Source organism: Asterias rubens, chromosome 10, assembly GCF_902459465.1.
Source record: "Asterias rubens chromosome 10, eAstRub1.3, whole genome shotgun sequence".
Classification (NCBI taxonomy): Eukaryota; Metazoa; Echinodermata; class Asteroidea; order Forcipulatida; family Asteriidae; genus Asterias; species Asterias rubens.
This window is the reverse complement of record NC_047071.1, coordinates 4,100,881-4,116,762: the sequence shown is the minus strand read 5'-3', so window position 1 is coordinate 4,116,762 and position 15,882 is coordinate 4,100,881. Positions and strand designations below refer to the sequence as shown.

General features: G+C 38.8%; 1 protein-coding gene across 1 annotated transcript; it reads right to left on the bottom strand.

Annotated features, from left to right (window-relative positions):
• Nucleotides 1-439: 439 nt before the first annotated feature.
• LOC117295441 (methylmalonyl-CoA epimerase, mitochondrial-like) lies at nucleotides 440-15,244 on the bottom strand. Its single transcript, XM_033778101.1, has 5 exons — nucleotides 15,075-15,244; nucleotides 13,669-13,756; nucleotides 13,168-13,223; nucleotides 11,778-11,924; nucleotides 440-1,320 (listed from the first exon to the last, which is right to left on the bottom strand). The coding sequence occupies exons 1-5, from the start codon at nucleotides 15,123-15,125 to the stop codon at nucleotides 1,168-1,170; spliced, it is 495 nt and encodes a 164-aa protein (XP_033633992.1). The 5' UTR covers nucleotides 15,126-15,244; the 3' UTR covers nucleotides 440-1,167.
• Between the last annotated feature and the right edge of the window lie 638 nt (nucleotides 15,245-15,882).

The following is a 15,882-nucleotide window of genomic DNA, read 5'->3' as shown; positions in this document are numbered from 1 at the left end:
ACCGGCCAAGACTCCATTCAATTGTTATGCTTAAGTAAACAACAGCTAAATACCAGTCACAAGCAATGTATATGGCATGAAATTTTGGCCAGTAACATGTGTAAAACAACTATTTTCGTGCTTAAGCAAATTTTTTGCTTAAGCAGCTCTATGAAATGGCCCCTGGTTTGCTCTTGATTCACCGATTTTACCCGAAAATAGCCAGCCTTTTTTTATATTATAGATTCATGACAGTTATAAGCTTTTCTTTAATGCAGTACACATGCAAAATCTGCTGATGATAAGTGGTAGTTAAATAATTAAATTTAAAACCTAATTTTTGTCAAGATCCTGACTATAACTCACGTCCACCAGCCATTTACAACCAATTTAACAGACTACAAGTATTTTCATACATTCACAGTGGCATAGTCTATGGATCAAACCAATTCGGTTCTTGCCTAGTGTTAACTACATGTTCTGCATCTCAGCAAAGCAAGACTGTTTCACGCTCAAAGATCCTGACTGGAGGAACCAGGGCAGACTCACTGATGGCACATTAACATTGAAATTATCTAAAGAAAAGACAGAAATTGGCTGCAGACGACGGTGGGAAAGAGGTTGGAATCAGCTCTACTAAGCAAGATTTGTTTTCCCATTAACCAAATTTCTTCCTCGCTTAGCATGTGTGCTAAGTAGCTCCATGAGATCCCAATCCAGGCACTGCAGTCCTTGGGATTAACAAATTGTAACATTGGTTCTAGTAAGCAAGATTTATTTATTCCATTAAGCACATTTCTCCCTTGCTTAGCATATTTGTGTGCTAATTAGCTCCATGATAATCCACTCCATGATGATCCAATCCAGGTACTAAGCCTACTCCAGCTCAACAAGGACACCACTGCAGTCCTTGAGATGAAACAATTGTAACATTGGTTCTAGTAAGCAAGATTTATTTTTTCCATTAACCAAATGTATTCCTTGCTTAGCATGTGTGCTAAGTAGTTCCATGAGATCCCATTCGAGGCACTATGCCTCATCCAGCTCAACAAGGACACCACTGCAGTCCTAGAGATGAAACAATTGTAAAATTGGTTCTAGTAAGCAAGATTTCTTTTTCCCATTAACCAAATGTCTTCCTTGCTTAGCATGTGTGCTGAGTAGCTCCATGATATACCAATCCAGGCACTAGGCCTCCTCTAGCTCAACAAGGACACCACTGCAGTCCTTAGGATTCAAAAACACAACCGGTTTCCCGTGAGCGCCAATTTTTGGTACAGGGTTCAACACTTTCACACCTTTGTCCAGTAAAGTTTTCACCGCCTCTTGTATATTATCTACCTGCGAGATAAAACAAACACATTTGATTGGTTTTGAAGTCAAGCTACATTCAAGTAGATCCTTGTCATTTGATTGGAGAATTGTAGGTCATTAGGAATTCCTTATGATCCCCTCTGTAGTTCCTGTTCTTCAAAACTCAAAAATCAAAATATTTTGTTCAGTTGTGAAAGTCATTAATGTTTCCTTTGGACCATGCAATTTTAAGTTAATCAAATTTCACTTTATCAATATAAACCACAAGGGAAACTGACTGGGTAAATTTCGAAATGACTTTTGGGTTTGAACAAAGAATTGGCTAGAGTGGGACTCGAACCAACGACTTCCGGATTAATGCCGGCACGTTAATCCGGAGGTCTATGTTTCGAATCCCACTCTAGTCAATTCTTTGTTCAAACCCCAAAATCAAATTTCACTGTCATAAAACTAAAATACAAACAGGCAAAATTGCAAATTTTCTCCTCATAATTGCACTGTATTTCATCCATTCACTAACAGCCTTTAGATTATTGCTCCAAAAATATCTCATATTTTATCCAACATCTACCCTTTGATGTCATTTTATTCTTTCAAAAATTAACAGCAGGAACAGGTTTCATCAGTACAGGTTGCGACCTATGATAGCCATGGGACACTTGCAATATGCATCAGCTTCATGCACTACCGATTCCACAAATAGAAATCTTCAAACATGACCTTCAACTGATATCATTTATTAATCCTGAAAGACTGATGAAGTGAAGCCGAAATGCTATATATATGCACATGGCATTAATAGGGATTGCAATGAAAGAGTCCGACCCCATACACAAGAGCTTGTGTTTTTCAAATGTTTCTACAAAGAAGTCGCAGGCCGGAATTTAAACCAATGCCATGGCCTCAACTGCCCTGGTATTTCCCCTTCAGAGTGTCCAATGGAAGTGCAGATGCTAGAAACGCCCTGTGCCCCATCAAAATGGCCTTGCCCCCTCAAAGATGAAATTCAAGGCATGTAGTTGGACACTGTTGGCCAGACTATTAAAGTTGACTTGCAAATCTTTGGTCAATGATCCAGCAAATTGAACCTCGTCTCCGCGAGGTTAAAAAAAGACTTGAGCTAATTTGATTGAGTCTACGATTAGAAGTTGACTCAACTTGAGTCAGACCCTTGGAGAGTCATTAAATGTTGCTGCCATGCATATTTCACTAGGAAAGTCGTTTCATGTAATTAAAGGCATACCACTAGTTTTCTTCAAGCACACTATACTGTACATGTACAAACAATTGAAATTTCTACAGAAGAAGGTTGCATTATCTCTTAAAAACTTCTTTCTTTAAAAGGAACACGTTGCCTTAGATCGGTCGAGTTGGTCTTTGAAAAGTGTTTGAAACCGTTTGTTATGAAATGCATATGGTTAGAAAGATATTTTAAAAGTAGAATACAATGATCTTCACAAGTATCACTCGAAATTGCACGATTTTCCTTTTACGTCGAGAACTAACACGGTCGGCCATTTTATGAAGTCAAAATTTTGATTCCACAAAATGGCCGACCGTGTGTCTTTGCGACAGAGAAGGAAAACCTTTGTGTGGATTATTATATTCTTCTTTTCAAATATCTTTCTAACCATGCATTTCATAACAAACGGTTTCAAACGCTTTAAGCAGGCAAGATATATATAACAAAAAATTTGTTGACCCTTACATTGATGTGTTTTAAGCGCTGTATAGACGATGACGTCACTCGAAAAACCATAACATGATTCGCGCGCATACCGCCGGGCAAAACCTTTGTGTTTTGGCAGTGTATTCATTCTTACCATGACTACCCGTCTTTTTGCCCGGCGAAATATGACGTATACAGTGTTTTTTTCAACAGAGGACGGTTTGAATGTAAACATGGGTCACATCGTCTATACTTTGACTTGATAACTCTGTCAAACAAATCCACAGGCAAAACACTCGGCAAGATATTAAGCCCCTGAGTAAAAGTAGAGGAAAAAATTGGTTGGTTGCCAAACATGTACACATGATGAAAGTTCTAATAGACTTTCAGAATATTTGATAACAATGTTGCTAATAAGAAAACCAGAAAACCAAAAACAAATATTTTGCCCGCCTAAAACTTGTGAAACCTGAACCTGACCTCAAGTTTAGATAACTTTTGTTGCCTGCTTCATTACTGCAGTATAGCAAGGGCATGTTTCTGGATGGGTAAGCAGCAACATGCAAAAGAAAATGCCATGAATACCGCGTTGGTGATAGATTTTAGTGCTGGGGGTTATTTTTCAAAAGTAGACATTTATGGACTACTTCAAATAACAAAAAAAGACACAAAAGCATCTAAACACACTCCCAGCAGGATGTGTACTTTTCTCAACGCATCGCATGGCTAGCCACATTCACACTGAATCTACACTCGTTAATAACTGCCCATGTGCACTGGAACAGAGAAATTTCTTCCTTTCATACAAATTTCACAAAAAACCTTGACTTTCAATACGTGTTTTTCTTATTAATACGGTTGTGTGGGCGTTTGAGGAGCCATGTTAATCATTATGTAGAACGTCCTAATCTCCTTACTGTCACCTCCTACCCATAAAATATTCATTATTCATATTCATAAAATAGACCATTTCATGGTCGAATATCCCCCAGCGTGAGAGAGCTGCAGTCCAAAATTAGTTATTTGATTGGCTCTTAAATTCTACCAAAAGACCAAACGCAATTTCTAACAGACCGTTGAACCCAGTGGCTGTATGTCATCAAGCATTTATCACAAACTGCATGTTCACAAACTAAACCATGTAAAACAGTCTTTATATGCATCTTTTAGACTATTTATTATAAGCTTTGAAAATCAACAATACCATATGGATGGAAATTCTTCGATTTCCGGCTTTATGCTTTGCTTTATGTAATAAACTGAAGTTGTGATCTGAAGTAAAAAAAAATAAAAAAAATATCAAATCAAAATTAAAATAACAAAAGTTTGTTGTAATAAGTTTGTTGGTTTGTCTTTTGTTTTGCATGTTTGCCAGATGTTGCACCTACCGACGTACAATTTTCCAGGTATCATTCCAGCTTGTACTCACTCTCAGTTCCTCAAAAACTCTATGCAGCAAGTCAGACTTTGTAGGATGTGATTTGTACTGCAGGCCCACAGAACAATTGCTTGAAACCGTTGGAACAGATCTTTTCCAAGTCCTTAAAAGTTTGGTGTTAATCAGGCAATAACAATGTGAGCAGCCGGTCTTTACTGCATGGTAATGACCCGGCTGGTGACTGGTTGCTGTTAATGGACTCTTGCAAATTCTACTTCATTAAAGATCCCTCTTGAGTATTTTGGGAAGATGGACTTTTAATCCCAATGCAAGATTTTTTTTTTCTGAATAAGAAAAAGAGGGCCTACATACTCGCAGCCAACGACTCAAAGAAGGAAGGTTTAAACCCTTTAAAAACTCTCCCACGCAACAGGTAATTCAAAGTGGCACGACTGAAACAGTTAAAAATCCGTAAGTTCCCTTTTGTTTTCCCCTGCTGTGCCCCAGGAAATCTGGCAGACTTTGAGGATGCAGGACTGTCATCGTTTGAGTCTAACCAGAGAGCGGCCATGGAGATCTGGGATTAATTATGTTATCAGGACAATTATAACTAGATCAATCAAAGCCAATACCAAGAAATCAATCAACATCATTTTCTTTATTTAAAGAGTTTTCAACAATATGACCTGAAGCTTTATTCTGAGAATCAATCAACATGGATGTGGGGTTTTTTACAGCCCTGGTAACCTGACTCAAAAAATGACTTCTTGAGTCTACATGAAAATTGACACTCTGTTGGCGTCTACAGCTACGGCTACGGCTGTTGCTAAGGGTGTTGCTAAGGCTGTCCTATACCTTATCGCATGATGATGCAGAAATCTAGCTATAGCCGTAGCTGCAAATTTGGACATAGCCTAAGTACATCCCTATCTGAGCCCACACACTCTGTTAAATGAAAAAAAAAAATTAGCAAAAATGTATGCAATTTGCTGAGTACCAGGCACACACAATAAACATGATATGGTATACTGACTGGTAACCAATCTTCTGTGCTTAACAGCTCTGGGTTTATCCATGTTTCGATGTCCTTTAGCTAAAGTGCACTGGGTTGTTTTACATGCGTTACACAACACATGGGACCAACGGCTTTACGTCCCATCCGAAGGTTAAGTGTCTTGCTTATTATGGACACAAGTGTCACGGCTGGGGATTCGAACCCACACTCTGCTGATCAGAAACACCAGAGTTTGAATTCGGTGCTCTTAACCGCTCGGCCACGACACTTCCATTGCTGCCCAAATTCATAAAGACGTTCGATATCTAATCTGCAATACAAAAGCATGACTACAAGACAAGGGTTCAATAATCTGTTAGCACATCTGTATTTGGCCCCAATCTACCCTTGGGTACCATGGGTCCATTTTTGCATCAGTTCTTTTTCAGGAAGAATAGCTTATTTTCAAATTACCCGTCTCAACATGAGTCGACTTCAACAAGCTTAGCGTTCCCCGCATTCCCCCTCAGACAGGAAATTTAATTGGCCAAAGATGGATTTAACTAGAACTTGAATAGCTTCCTAAGTGTCGCATGGCGTGCTTTTTGCTATACTGTTGTTGAAATATACTTGTCAGGCGGTTGAAAAAAGCCAGATTATGTATTAATCTGCGTCTGATGAGCGATCGTTCCAATCGATCACAACGGATTAATCCAAACATTCTCAAGATGAAACTTGTACCTCTCTTTAAAGTCATCCTGATGGAAGTAACATTTATTAGCCGACTAGACATTCCTCGGGGCATAGGATCTGAAAATTCCTTCAGGACATGCATGCTTCTCTTTCGCTTACTCTCTGTAAAACCAGATACTACATTCCCCCCCCCCCAGAATAGACCGATTCATAGAGCCCCACCCCTTAATCCAGTGACCAACCACAACAACAAACACGAGTCCAGAAATCTCACACGATAAAGGCACTGGACACGTTTGGTACTTGTCAAAGACCAATATTCTCACTTGGTGTATCCCAACATAATTATATGCATATTTCACAAACCTGTGAAAATTTGGACTCGATTGGTCATCGCGGTTGCAAGAGGACGTATGTATGAAAGAAAAAAACACCCTTGTTAAAAAATATTAAAAGGCTTCAGGCTTCACAAACGGCTCACACAAAGTCTTTAAGAGGATAGTTTAGAAGGCCTGAAATTTCATCTTGAGGACAAAGACATTTCCATCTTGCACTTCCATTGGTGAATCTTAAAAGTCTATGGGCAACTTTTGAAGGGTCACCAAGGCCAAGCTCGTCGCAACAAAGGCCATGGTCTATGTAGCCTCCTGATAATTCCAGGCCTGGCTTAGAATGAATCTTTGCTTGGTGTGGAAATAATAATAATAATAATGAACGGCACTTGTATAGCGCTTCACACAACAGTCCCGAAGCGCTTAACAAAAATTAATGAGTAAACAGGTAAGTTTTCAGCAGATGTTTGACAATGTTCTCGTTCGGAGCAGTTCTGATGTTGTGCGGTAAGTTGTTCCAGAGTGAGGGTGAAGAATACGAGAACGAGCGGTGGCCATAAGACTTTGTGCGAGTGATGTATGGGACTAGTTGAGAGGTAGAGCTAGAGCAGAGGGTACGATGAGGTACACATATAGATGAAGGGGATCTTGAAGATAGTGAGGTGCGGATTGGTGAAGAGATTTGTATGTCAGCAGGAGAAGTTTGAATTCTATGCGTTTGGAGACGAGTAACCAATGAAGTGAGCGAAGTACTAGGGTGATATGTTGTCGAGCGGATGAGCGGGTAACCAGTCTAGCAGCAGAATTTTGAATATGTTGGAGTTTTGAGATTTGAGCGATTGGAAGACAATGGAGGAAAGTCAGAAAACTAGTTTGAGGATGACAACCCTGTGGCTTGAATTTCTGAGAGAAGTGCTGGAGCTGAGATAATGTTGAGATTCTCAACACTGGCTCTTCTCAGAACCCAACACTTCATGCCAAAATGAGGTTCACTTCAAACGGTTGTCAAACCCAACCTACATGTAGGTTTTAATGTCTCCCTTCTTTCACAGCATATTTTTGACCAGCAGTACCAACTTCATACTAAGTAAATGGGAGTCTTTTTCTGAAAGTTCACTTTCCTGTCTTAACCCTCCTACTGTGTGACCCATCCAATATTATTCGCACGGTTTTGAATGACAAGTATGCAATACAATATCATGTGGTGAATGGATCGACACAGTACACAGTCAACCCTCCAACTACATACCTGAAAATTCATCCACTGTGGTCTTGAATGATAAACAAAGCAAGCCAACAATATAATATAATGTAATTAATGAAAAAAGTACACAGTTAACCCTCCAACTGTTTTACCATTTAATATCATCCACTGTGGTTTTGAATGATACATGTAGATTAACTAAGCCAGTCTGCAATATGGTGTGGTTAATGCATCCAGTACACAGTCAACCCCCTCACTGTCTTGAATGATAGGTAAATTAGCCAGTAAACCATCCAGTGGCCACTGAATATTTCTACAATTGCCTTGCTCTGTCCTTTCTACACTGGCCAACACTTCCTCTAAAAACAACAGGAAGCAGTCCATCCATCATTGATTCAGTCTTCTTATCGCTGGAGGAGGAGAGGCTAGATGATGATGTCATTGTCAAACCCATAGAGGAAATGTCCTGCTGTGTGCTCCGATGCGCTGGACCCGACCCATATAATAGGAAGGAAGATACAGCTGCACGGAATACCAGATTGACATCAAATATCAATCTGGCCTTGCGCTCTAAACCCGACTATAAATCACATATTCCTCTGCTTTATTGTTTTCTGTGTCTTTAACTGTTGAGCTGAACTCCCTCTCAAGGTTTCATTAACTGCCTCGGCCCAAAGTGTAAGGTAAATGCAAACCTCATTACCATCTCGGAGGCTGACGGCAGAAAGCACATTTCTCACCTACATGTATCACGTTCACTGTTTACACATAGCCTTTCTATACCAGGGATCACATTTCATAAATAATAAATAATAATATGCAGTTCTTATATGCTCTTAATCACACCCGAGGGCATATCGAAGCGCTCATTATGATTTCTTTTTTCTATAAGGTATGCGAAGCTAGTTTGAGTGTACATGTAAGACCCATAGGCACCATGTAATGGTTTACAACAAAATGATGTGGCGCAATCTACAGCAATAGCAGAAAACATCAGAGCAAACCCCTTTTCTTGGCAATAAGTGTACTAGGTTCTTCTTAGCATAACACAACACTCCAGTTTAAGCAACTTACGCCCTATCCGAAGGACCCAAATCTCAAAAGAAAAAACTTCTGGCTTATGAATTTCTTTCACATAATTATCATTTTGATCAATGCAACAAAGGCAAACTTTATCATCATTCCACAAGATTGCAAGACATTAATTGTGCATGCAATTTTCATAACATTTATGTCATGGTTAATTTTGATTAAAATGCTCTGTGCAACCTAATTGCATCTTCATTTTAAACCCCGTATTTTTGATAATGCATTTTCCACACATTTGAAACCTACACAGGTACGTACAATTATTCAAGCCATACTCTGGAGGCAATGTATACGTTGGCAATTTGAATATCCTCTATGTGCAAGAGGTTGATAGATTTTAATCTGAATAGATTTATTTAAAAAAGAAATTAAAGATGTATGGTCTGATTTTTCACCAAAAGAAATTGTAATGTAGTACATAATTTTTTTTCTGAATGAATGATGACAGATGATTCTGTTTTTTTTAAATAACGAAAAACATAAAAAGTCTGCAGTCAGATGAGTCTGAAATTTCTCATCTCTGTTTATAACCAGTGTGCTCTCAGAGTGAAATAAATCAATTAAATAACTTTTGTTTCAATTTCAAATCCTGCAATTTGTGTTTTAAGTTTCGAATCTTATTGGAATACACTAACATGCAAACTGGCTACTGAAACAAAATTACTGACAAAGGGTTTCATTCTACAACTGGTTCATAGTCTGCCTATTCATTCGTTAGACTCAAATTCTGGAGGTCCCTTATTCAAGCTCTTCTATTGGGTTGGGCTATGAGTTATATACAGGGCATCCCTGACTGATTTTAGCAGCCAGCCAACCAACTGCCCATCGAAACTGCCATATAACCAGCCAAGCATATCTTAATGAACAGATGGAATCCAGTCCACAAAGCAAGAATGATAAACGAGTACACTGCAGTCTGCTTGGACTGATGGCCGATACACCTAAATGCCCATAAATTAACGGCAGTCTCCTTGGAAGTTGAAATTAAAATAATACAAAAGGGGGGGGGGGGGGGGTTGTGGTTCAAAGAATGCATTTTGCTGAGCCTGCCTGCGTCCACTGCGCTACTAAACTACACACTGATGATTGTCAAAAGATAGCAAAGGTCATTTCGAAAGCAGGTGGGATCTACATTACAGGAGGATTGCGTGTCAACCATAAATATTATGCATAGAAAACCCATCAGCTGGAGAACATGTTATGTACAATGGCAGACTAGGCTTGTACAAAAGTTGTACATGTGTAGCATTTATAGGAAGAATCACTGTTTCATAGTTCCCAAAAGCAAGAATAACTTAAAATGTTAATTGTCATCAGATTGTAATTAATATCCCATGGTCATTAACACAAAATATGAAACGTGTTCATTGAATAATTTGACACGTATGAGGGGAAAATGATCCACAAACACATGTTGTCCGCACAAACGCAGGCGACAATACTCTGATGTAAAATCTAGAGCAAGTTGAGTTAAGAATCTATAGGGATTAACCGCCCTTCTTCAAAAGTGTTTATCTTTCATTTTTTAGTACAAAATGTCATTAAGTAAGCTGGCTTTGGACTGCATATTTATTTTGTTGTTTTGGGCAGGGTTAGGATGGGGTGGAGGGTTGGGTTTAAGGGACCCCTCCTTTCTTATTGCCATCTGCAACCCAGATCCCAAATCTTCAAGATGTCTCATATTACATTTCAGGATGAACTCCTCTAATTTATTTCTCCGATGATGAAAAGATGTTTGTTCATCTCATTTTGGTTTAAATTATTGCCGGGAAAAATATGTGACTCGTGAGTCACAAGTAGTTATCAGAGTAAACTTTAAGACATGATAAGTCAAGTTAAAACAAGTCTGTGTCCGAGTCCCAAACAATTTCTCGGTAAGACTCGAGCTGTAAAATCTCAACAGACTTGGTTCAGTATCCTCGGACTTGAGTCCTACGATACTGGTCTAAAATCAAACATCTCTTGTGGCAAACAATTGACATGTAGTCTCCGAAAACTAGAGAGTTCTGCTTCATACTTGACATGGCATTTGAGGTCCCATACATCATGTAATGAAGTGCAGCATGTGCACACAGTAACAAGCCATCGACCAAGTACAAAATTTCCCTTTGACTACTCCCATGAATGCTGCCCTCTATGGCGAGTTAAGGTAATGATTTTTGACTAAAAATTGTGTATATTTTAAGTGTGGAGGAAGGATTTTGGGGGGTATTTTCCTTCCTCAATGCTCAGTAACATGTTGATAGATACACTTTTAATAAAACAGAGAAATAAAAAACAATCAGGGAAATAATTATATATATAAATTATTAAGTGTAATTTAATAGGGAAAAAGTTTCCACAAGCAGGGAGATTTTTTAATTTGCTCATCAGAACATGGAACGATTGGTTTATTTTGAAGGAAACTTACAGAATCAGGAAGAGTTGTTCAGGAATCTGTAGTCCTACAGTGTAGTTTCAAAGTTACATGTAACTCTTCAGAGATTCTTACATCACAAACTTGTCAACTCTTTTATGTAGGTTTTAAGGTTCATTGTTCCTATTTAGTTTGTACATACATGTGTACAGGAAGGATCTGAACAAATACAGATACACACAGCTTGTCCACATTGTATCTCTTCTCCATGAAATAAGGGCACTTTCCTGCTTTGTCACACCACAGAGTAAAGACAGAGCTACTCTATGGTCACACTCACCAAAACCAGGAAACATATCACACTATTTGACCTAAACTGGCCATAGTTTTTAGATGTTTTTTATTGAAAAGCACATCAAAATATTACAACAGTAAAGGGTCTGGGTACTTTTTGATGGACACAAAAAACTATGTCCACAGATTGAAATTGAGCTCGCACAGTTTGAAGATAATGATGGTAGAAAGATTCCCTTAAAATATTACTTGCTGAGGTGCTGTATTTTTTGAGAAATGAGTAAAACAAGTCACAAAAACAATTTTGTCTCAGTGAGACGAAAATTATTTTAGTGTGTTAAACGTATTTTGGTGACTAAGTCTCATTTCTCAAAGCCAACTTTAAGAGCTATTTTTATCACACTACATGAAAATAAAATAAAAATTAGATGAAAAAATAAAAATAAAATGGAATTGTGATTGAAAGGAGCCTCACCTCTAGACAAATGTGGTGTATTCCACCACCAGGCCTCTTCTTAAGGAATCCCTGGATGGGGTTATCATCACCAAGTGGTTGTAACAGCTCCAACTTGGAATTGGGTAGTTCTACAAAGACGGCCGTCACTCCGTGTTCAGGCAAGGCCTACATTGAAATGATAAAAACATAGTGGTTTTAAACAATATAACTACTTTTAATCCTAAACAACAAGTTTCTAAATTAAAGGATTGAAAAAATGTTGCTAGCCACCGGGGTTGAATTTCATAATGGCAGAAAATACTGCTTGACAAATTTATCAAATGTGTCTCAAAATGCAAATATGGCTTTACAAAGCTGCTGTAGTTTTTATTGCCATTAATTTTTAGAGTCAGTACAAAACCGAAACAGACCCTTTAAAGGATGTGGGTACTTTTTCAAAATGTCCATAGATTTACATTAAAGTTACAGGATTTGAAGATAATGATAGTGGAAAGGTTCTCTTCAAATATTACTTACCTGCAGGTGCTGTAGTTTTTGAGAAATGAGTAAAACAATGTCATGAAAATACGTTTGTAAATGCTTGAAATAATTTTCGTCTCATGAGACGAAAACTATTTTCGGGGTTGAACAAAGAATTGACTAGAGTGGGATTCGAACCAACGACCTCCGGATTAACGTGCCGGCGCTCTACCAACTGAGCTATCTAGCCCTATGTTGGCGGTGTCCCAATTTTGTCATTATCTTTGTTCGGGGGTGCCAGTCAGAAGCCATACAACCGTTTACTGCCGTGTAGCCAGGGATCACACCCAAATTACGATACAACCTGGGAAGCGGCAGCCAGGGGATCACCTTAAGGGGATGCGACTTTTTGTTTCAGATATCAATATAAACCACAAGGGAAACTGACTGGGTAAGAAAACTATTTTCATGACATTGTTTTACTCATTACCCAAAAACTACAGCACCTCGGTACGTAATATTTTCAGGGAAGCTTTCTACTATCATTATCTTCAAACTGTGTAAGTTTAGTGTAAATCTGTGGACATTGTGTTTTTTTCTCCTACAAAAAGTACATACACCCTTTAAGGCATCCTTGGGTTTCATTACAAGAAATAATAATAAATAATAATATTAACAATCATTGGGTGCGTTCGTTTAGCTTCCCTGGGTCATCCCCGGTCTGCCTCGGTGCGTTCGAATAGCTTGGACATCATTCCAGGGGCTCACCCGGGTCAGCTCCCAGTGCCCTTCTTGTGGAGTGGGTCACTTGGGGGCTGGCCCCAGGTAAACAACGTCACTACGAGAGTGGCGAGTGGTTGTTCGTTTAGCTCTTGTCAGGGCTCACCCGAGTGAGCACCGCGGGGTAGACCCAGGGAAGCTAAACGAACGCACCCATTAAGATACTCACTTGTGGTTCACTGACTGTTGCTTGGAACACATTCTTGTAAAGATGTGTTGCTTCTTCTAAAAAATATACAACGAAACAAAATAATGTTGAGATTAGTAACAAACTTTGCCAAAGGGGAAAGTAAACTTAAATTTTGTGTGTATTGTGTTCTCTTAAGGTCCTCGTTTTTGTCAGTCTATGTCCTCTGTTTTTAAAGATTTGTTTTTAAATGTTCCCGAGCTTGGACAGCAGTCATAAAACAATTTTCCTTCATTTGTGACATCACTTTGTCCTACAGTGTGTGTTTGTAACAGACAAAATAGTCAGTCAATTAATTTAGGGGTGGATCAAAACCATTTCAAGGAATTTTCTTTTGCCATTTGATTCTCATAAATGGTAAACCACCTTTGAGCACTTCTCATTGGATAGGGCCTACTACATGTACACTTCTACTCAAAAGTTATCTTCTAGGGAAAGAACAAAGAACCAGACTAAATTTACATACACAAAAACAGTACTCACCGAGATTGGGCACCACTATTGCCACGTGGTTTATTCGTCCAAGTTTCCACAAGTTTTCTGAAGAGTAAGGCCTTGACAAGGTTACCCTCTGCAATAAAACAAGAAATATTTTGCCTGCGTTAGTTTTTTATTCACCCCGAACAAAAATATTGACAAAATAGGGACACCCCCAATATAGGGCTAGATAGCTCAGTTGGTAGAGCGCCGGCACGTTAATCCGGAGGTCGTTGGTTCGAATCCCACTCTAGTCAATTCTTTGTTCAACCCAAAAATTCAGTTTGTTATTCAATGACAATAATAACGAAAGCACCTTGGTACAAATAAACTCTGAACACAATTGAAAAGTCCTGATTAACTTACCCAGGCCTTGGACTTTGGGGCATAGCAATTTTTTATCCTCTGATAAATAAGGGGCATGCTTTGACCATATGAGGAAAATTGTAATTTTACTGGCTTTGCAAAGGGCACCACAAAAAAACAAACAGGGCACTATGGTAATTGACAATCACTGTCACTGTGGTCAAGTGGTTAAGACTGCAGGACTTGCTATCACATGGTTGTGGATTCGAAACCCCCAGCTAACCGCTGATTTCAAAAGACTGGAATAAATATTGTCATCTAGTACTAGCAGTAGTTACTGAATCACAACTTCTTGATTTGTGCAATTCATATTAAATCATCATAGACCTTACACCAATGAGATAGATTGGCTGTTGCCAGCTTGGTGTTTATCCCTGGGCCTGTGGCATGGTGCGAGTTTGCCAAGTTCCCTTTTATATGGGAAGACTATCAAATTCTATTTCTGCTGTCATAGCATTCCAGAAAATAGCCCCAAAATAGCCCTACCAGCTCTTGGTGTTTTAACACCTAGCACTGATTCCACGCTCCTGTATTGTAAATCTCTTTTGCTTTTCACTTGCATATTAATTAAACATAAGTTCACTATCACCTGCACATTTGACCAGTGGCGGCACCTGATGCACCATCCCAGTTTAGTCCCAGCATGGAGGTAGAACCTCCATGGTTCCAGTGAAACAGAACTGCTACCAGGGATTACTTTAAATACCCAAAAGACTCAAGACTAACCTCTAAACGGGCTAAAGGTAAACTAATGAAGTAAACAAACCAAATACAATTACAACCAGATTGGTAATCCCCGTGATTATTCGGTTGTGATCTACATGTAGATCACAGACTTATAAACAGAAATACTGACAGTAACAATCGTAAGCATAGCAAAACAAAACAAAGTTAAGACAATAATACAACAACAGAACATCAACATGTGCACTCAACGCATGAATGATCAATCTGAAATCACCTGGTGGTGGTCGTCACTAACTAGTAAAAGTAAAAACAAAAAGTCCAAAAAGTTGATGAGGCAGTATCAATAGACAACTTCTTACCGAGCACTTCAAGGCTTGTTGAATTCCTAACCTGACCCAAGAAGCTGCCATTGTTGTTAATTCACATTCTCTTCTTACCAAAAAACAACAACTAAATTTGGAGTTCCGATGACAGTAAACAGTGTTGATCTACGTGCAGAAGTGCACGTACGATATTACATGTATTATGTAGTATTTGATGTTCACAAAATGCTGGTTCACAAGTGTCGATTGAGGGCGTACTGCAGCAATAGTGCATTGAAAGTGGGCGGGTTCTGGGTGGTGCACCCAAAGCATACAGTGCAAACAAACAAATATTCAAAAATACACGACAAAATAGAGTAAAGAAGAAAAATAAAGTAAAAAGAGATTTATTCATTGCCTCTTGACCTTCAATCCTCTGTTCAATTTAACATGGAAAGTCTCAGTGCCCAGTAAGTTATTCACAATTCAAATAAAGTACCTGTTTTAATTTTACAAACGTCCGAGCATTAATCTTAAAAAATATCCCTGCACCTCCCGGCAAATAGAAACATATCTTTTCAGAGCTTATGTCATCCAAACTACCTCAAGTTGAAAGTAAACGATCCCCAGTTCACAATAGGGCAAAATTGTTACAATGTACGCCTTTTCTTGAGGTCTCAGCTCGGTCTAGAATGGAATATGTTGATTAAGGGACAGCAGTTGAGGGAGGGGCTTGGGCGGGCGTCATTTAGGATTTCAGTTTTCCTTTTGTTCTTTGTGTGTAAGACAACACAATACAATAGCTGAACAGCTTAATAATGGCCCATCGTTCAAGTGTCCTTAAAACGTCACCCACATCTTGGGA

What these genes read in the sequence shown, in the direction of transcription:
- LOC117295441 (XM_033778101.1), bottom strand. Translation starts at nt 15,125, where the DNA reads ATGGCAGCTTCTTGGGTCAGGTTAGGAATTCAACAAGCCTTGAAGTGC. An exon ending in AACAAGCCTTGAAGTGCTCG is followed by an intron (nt 13,757 to 15,074) that starts GTAAGAAGTTGT and finishes GTTTTATTGCAG; the next exon opens with AGGGTAACCTTGTCAAGGCC. An exon ending in CAACAGTCAGTGAACCACAA is followed by an intron (nt 11,925 to 13,167) that starts GTGAGTATCTTA and finishes ATTTCAATGTAG; the next exon opens with GCCTTGCCTGAACACGGAGT.